This window comes from Impatiens glandulifera, chromosome 4 (genome assembly GCF_907164915.1).
Source record: "Impatiens glandulifera chromosome 4, dImpGla2.1, whole genome shotgun sequence".
In the NCBI taxonomy this organism is placed as follows: Eukaryota; Viridiplantae; Streptophyta; class Magnoliopsida; order Ericales; family Balsaminaceae; genus Impatiens; species Impatiens glandulifera.
In genome coordinates this window covers 49334681-49340855 of record NC_061865.1, presented here as the reverse complement: position 1 = coordinate 49340855, position 6175 = coordinate 49334681, and the positions used below count along the sequence as shown (strand labels likewise).

General features: G+C 30.8%; 1 protein-coding gene across 1 annotated transcript; it reads left to right on the top strand.

Moving 5' to 3' along the window:
- Positions 1-824: 824 nt before the first annotated feature.
- Positions 825-4929, top strand: LOC124936468 (cucumisin-like). Its single transcript, XM_047476970.1, has 9 exons — positions 825-859; positions 961-1052; positions 1152-1398; positions 2443-2956; positions 3051-3151; positions 3271-3486; positions 3581-3692; positions 3894-4107; positions 4179-4929. The coding sequence occupies exons 1-9, from the start codon at positions 825-827 to the stop codon at positions 4703-4705; spliced, it is 2058 nt and encodes a 685-aa protein (XP_047332926.1). The 3' UTR covers positions 4706-4929.
- The last annotated feature ends 1246 nt before the right edge of the window (positions 4930-6175 follow it).

Sequence of the window (6175 nt, the reverse complement as noted above, 5' to 3'; positions counted from 1 at the left end):
TTCTTAAATTTGTCCCTAGGTAGAAATAAAAATTTACATATAATAATCAAAAAAAAAAAAATTACAAGTAAAACACACTTATTTTGACCCATTCTCAAATAACAATTTTATCCATTTTAGTTTCAATTTTTAACTGATATCTATGTTTATTCCATGTATATATCAAATGCATCTAACCATAAATTGCATAAAACAAATACCATATATGCAAGCAAATTGATTTTAAAATGTCAAACAATTCTAAGTCTTATAATGTTAAGAATATTTCTTCATTATAAATAAAATATTGAGTGATAGTTCTATAAATACCTCATTCCAAACTAAACTAAGGCAAAATCATCTTTCAAGATGCAAACAAGAAGAAATCCAATTGTTCTAATTGTTCTTCAATTATGTATTTTCCTCGTCATTCTTCCTATCCGCACTCATGGACAAGATCGACAGGCACACATTCTACTCTTTGCTTTTTAGTTTTTTTTTTCTTAATTAGAATTCCCAAATCTAAATCGATTAACAAACACCGCCTTAGTTTTGTGATTATTTATTGATCTTATTTCATTAATTTTGAATAATTTTGTTCCATTTTAATTAAATCCATGTATATAACTTTTAAATTCAAGCATTTGTTTAGAAAAGAAGAAATAAAAGTGAAACAAGGGTACTTCTTTGCCTTGATTGTAAGATGTAGGCCTAAATTGCACATGTTGGAAATAATTTATTTTTGATTATTGAAAAATTTACACTATCATTATATTATATTTTTACAGGAATATATAATATATATGGGAGATTTGAAACTAATACCGGGGATCCCTCCATCTTTAATGCATTCGACCTTCCTACAAAAAGTTCTTGGAAGGTGAAATTACTAATAATTTTCTATTGAAGAATATTTAGTTTGTTTATAGTGTAATATAAACTGTCAAATTTATTTGGGATTTTTTTTTTTCTGTTGAGCAGCTCATCTTCGGCGTCAATTATTTACAGTTACAAAAATAGTTTTAATGGATTTGTCGCTATGTTAACGAGCGATGAAGTTCAACAAATTTCGTGTAAGTTCATCAATTCGTATCAAAGATTCTATCAACTCACTAATAATATCATAAACATGTTTTTATGCATCAATTTAATTGAGCTTATATAATTATCAGCGATACAAGAAGTTGTGTCAGTGTTTCCAAATAAAATCAATCAACTATACACGACAAGATCATGGGATTTTATGGGATTTCCACAGACAGTTAAACGAGCAACAACAGTGGAGAGCAACACTATTGTTGGAGTAATCGATACCGGAATATGGCCGGAATCCGATAGCTTTAAGGATACCGGGTTTGGGCCCCCACCAACTAAATGGAAGGGCTCGTGTACGGGATTAACAAATTTTACTTGCAATAAGTAAGTATTGTTTGATAAGACTGTTAAAGTTTCAAGTTAACTCTTAAAAATTTTCGATTTTATTATTTTAGAGAAAGTTGACAAGTCTGATTTTAAGTAAACTCTTAAATAAGTAAACTTTTACGATTTTTAAATTTACGATAATAAAATTTTACGATTTTATAAGTTTATAAATAATTTGATTTTATAATTTTAAGATTGTATGGGTTTATAAATAATTTGATTTTACAATTTTATATTATTTACGTTAAAAAACAAATTTATATTTATAAATTAAAAAAAGTTATTATTTATTCAAATAAATAAATTAATATAATTAACTTTATAAATATAATTTTTATAAGTGTTATTTAATTAATATTTTTATATTTAAAATTTTAATTATATATAAATAATTAATTACATCTAACCAATAATATATAACTAATAACTTTTAATTAAACTCTTACAATATGTAAATTCTAAATTTAATAAGTTTATAACTGATTAATTATTTATTGTAATTAAATTCTCATATTTTGAGTACATTATGTTTGAATAAATAAATATCTATATTTTGATTATTTAAAACAAACAAGACGTTAAAATTAAAAATTTGCGTAAAATTATTGACTAGTTTTAACTCGTAAAATCTCTTAAAATTGTAAGAGTTTAATATGAAAAAAATAATAGTTATATTATTATTATTATATATATATATAATTAAGTAATTTATATTTATTTAATATTTAAAATTTATATATTTAAATATAAAATTAATTAAAATAATAATAATAGGTAAATAACAATATGAAAAAATTATACTTAATTTATTTAAATATATAATAATTTTATTTTTTTAAATTTAAATATATATTTGTTTTTTAAACCTAAAATTAGAATGATAAAATTAAAATTATTTATAAATTTATAAAATTTAAATACTAAATATTTTAAGATTCCATATTTGAAAAGCTACACAACTAAAAAATAATCCTAATGAAACAAGCCCAATGATAAAAAGACAAACCCTAATAGCTAATAGCTAGAACTCTTTGAATGCAGCAAAATTATCGGAGCAAGGTACTACAAAATCGATAATTTCTTCGGCCAAAATGACATCCAATCGCCAAGAGACTCCGAGGGTCATGGAACTCATACAGCTTCAACGGTCGCCGGCGACCTTGTTACTTCGGCAAGCTTTTCTGGTCTCGCCGCCGGTACAGCTCGAGGAGGAGTCCCGTCTTCGCGGATCGCTGTATATAAAGTCTGTTGGTCCGACGGTTGCTGGGACGCCGACATCCTCGCAGCATTCGATGATGCTATCAATGATGGGGTCGACTTAATATCAATTTCTCTCGGAAGCCCAACTCCTGAAGCCTATTTCAGCGATCCAATAGCTATTGGGAGTTTTCACGCCATGAGAAAAGGAATTTTGACATCAATGGCTGCCGGAAACTCAGGTCCGACAGCTGGAACTGTTTCTAATGTTTCTCCATGGGCACTTTCAGTCGCAGCAAGCACGATTGATCGTAAGTTCTTTACCAATTTGACGTTGGGTAATGCTGCCACTTTTCAGGTGAAGCCTTTCACTATCATTTCTTCTCGTTTCAGCAAAGCATGGATACTATGCTTTCATCGATTTGATTATTCATTCTGTCTATCTAATGCAGGGAGTTACAGTGAACTCATTTGATCCTAATGGTTTCTCCAATATAGTGTATGGTGGTAATGTGCCAAATAGAACAGGGAATGTTCCTAGTATTGTATCCAGGTATATTACAACTATGAATTTATCTAAAATTGTATGCAAATTATACTAGCCTTCTGAAAAAAGAATTTTATAGTGATTATTTTATCAGAAGGTATTCTTATTACTCTCATGCACTGCAGCCTTTGCCGAGAGAACTCACTAGATGCTACATTGGTAAAAGGTAAGATTGTTTTATGCGACGAATATAATTTAGGGGAAGCAGCTCTTTTGGCTGGAGCAGCTGGTATGGTTGTACGAGGAGATGGACCCAAAGATGCAGCTGACGTGTTTGCACTCCCTGCAACTTTTGTTAGCGTTAACGATGGAACTATAATTTTGTCCTATATTAGCACAAGGTATATATGAAACATATTCTCTAACTATTCTTACTACTATAGAATAATTCTAAAATTTTGCAATTTGATTTTGATTTTGTTTTGTACGAAACAGCAATGCAACGGCGAAAATATTGAAGAGTAATGAAGCTGTTGATGGATTTGCGCCATATATTGCATCCTTCTCATCTAGGGGACCAAATCCTGTAACATCACACATCCTCAAGGTTGTATATGTTTTCCTCTTTGTCTATAACCTTTACTTTTACTGTATTGTTAAAGATGGAGCCGCATCTTTGTAAGAATGATTTTATTAAACCTCAACTAAATCAATAAAAAGGGAAAAATGAGGATTATAGTTGAAGTTTGACATTAGAAATGCTTCTACCATACAATAAATTATATCAAAGTTTCACCTCTTTATGTAGCCCGATTTGTCTGCCCCTGGTGTTGATATCTTGGCAGCATGGACACTTGCAAATTCTCCTACAGGAATAGAAGCAGATAACAGAAGAGTTCCATTTAATATCATATCGGGCACATCAATGGCTTGCCCACATGCTACTGGTGCAGCTGCTTATGTCAAAACCTTCAATCCATCGTGGTCTCCATCTGCTATAAGATCTGCTCTTATGACTACAGGTATATATATATTCATTTTTAGAAAAACTTAATTGAATACTCTTCTTCAATTCCAAACAATTCTCTTGCAGCCTTTGAGATGAGTCCAAAGACCACCCCACTAGCGGAATTTGGTTATGGAGCAGGTCACATAAACCCTGTAGGGGCCATTGATCCTGGTCTTGTGTATGATGCCAATCAAACTGACTATGTGCAGTTCTTGTGTGGGCAAGGCTACACCGACAGGCAATTGCAAGCTGTTACGGGTGACAGCAGCACCTGCATCAGTTTTGGGAATGATACTGCTTGGAATTTGAACATACCTTCATTATCTGTCGGTGTCTTTCCTTCGCTTACTTTTAGAGTCGCCTTCAATAGGAGAGTTACCAATGTTGGATTGGCCTCATCTACTTACACTGCCACGGTTCTTGCTCCATCGACACTAAAAGTACAAGTGGTGCCCAGCACACTTTCTTTCACCAGTGTCGGACAAACTCAGTCATTCACTGTTACTGTTGAGGGAATAGTTAACCTGAGCTCCATTGTCTCTGCTTCTTTGTCGTGGGCAGATGCAACGCACAAAGTGAGAAGCCCCATTGTTATTTTTGCCACTATATAAACAACAAACATGATGATATTGCATAGTATTGATTTTGTGACATAAATAAGGTAATTATAGAGAAAGGTGTGATTTTTTATTTTATTGACGGGTTGTCAAAGAACAAATTGTTTTCAGAGAATGTGTCTCGAGAGCATATGTTCATGGTTTGGTGTGGTGTGCTATATCTTTGTGGATGTATTAAACCTCTTCACGATTGTGATTTATTTAACGCCGATTGCTTTGGATTGATTTTTGTATGTTCATAGTAGTTTTCATGCAAAATTTAACATTTTGGTATTTATCTTGGGCAAAATATCACAAAGTGAGATATTGATTAAAAGAAAAGGGCCGAATCTTATAAAATATAATTTTATATTTATATCAAATTAATTCGTGAAAGAAGTTTGGGATTTAAATTGATAAAGATAAATAGGGTAGGGGCCATGTAAAGTTTAAAATAGTGAAAGTTGGCCAACTTTGTTTAGTTGATTTGGGTAAATTTGACAATAAATCGAAGTCTAGGTCAAAATTATATACCCTAGAGACAAGAGATTGAATAAAAAATCAAAATGTCCTTAGGGCCAAAATGATTAACTAAAAAAATAAGCATCTCTTCTTCTATACTAGACTTGGGCAATGTGTAGGACCATTACACACGATATTGAAACAACACAATAATAACTCAATCGGATCGTGAGTTGAACACGATACGAACACAAGTACAAATTGACAAGACATAAACATGGACCCAACACGATTATGAATTTACTTGTTGATTTATCAAATTAATCAAGTTAACGTTGATTTATCAAACTAATTATGTGTGTGCGATTAATTTGTTTGTCTTCTTCAATGAATATCTAATTATGTGATCTCTTGTAAATCAAGCTAACGATGATTTATCAAATTAATCTCATTGTTTATTAAATCAAGCTAACATTGATTTATCAAATTAATCTGGTTTACTAATTCTAATCCGTTGCAAATTAGGAAAACATATATTTGGGTGTTAAAATGTTGAGAATCAAAACTAAATAAAAGTACTTTGCAAATCACATCTTCAAAGATGCAATACTTCTAAGAATTATTGCAATAACATATGCAAAAGTAGGTAAAATCGTTTAATACGTTACATAATTAGTTGTAAGATGACATTTTTTGTTTATATTTATTGGCCTTTCCTCCAATGTTCTTTTCAACTTATTCCAAGCTAAACCAAAATGAAAGGCCTATGTTTGCATGAATATTAAATGTTTAGTAGTAGTTATGTCACAGAGATAATGTCTTTATTATATGAAGCCATCATGAGAATAGGTAAAAACTGGGACATATTTGTGGCAAAGAAAAAGTCCTTAAATACTCACATATAATTTATCATTGAATGAGTTTCAAGGGATTTAAAAAACATGATGCAATGCAATCTTATTTCATTACAAAGAACTCAACCAACATTCCTTGTAACTTTTTAAAGTTCCTCTTCAATATTTG

Coding starts and splice junctions, on each gene's coding strand:
- LOC124936468 (XM_047476970.1), top strand. CDS start 825: ATGCATTCGACCTTCCTACAAAAAGTTCTTGGAAG. Junction 2,957..3,050: donor GTAATGCTGCCACTTTTCAG/GTGAAGCCTTTC, acceptor TATCTAATGCAG/GGAGTTACAGTGAACTCATT. Junction 3,152..3,270: donor GTTCCTAGTATTGTATCCAG/GTATATTACAAC, acceptor CATGCACTGCAG/CCTTTGCCGAGAGAACTCAC.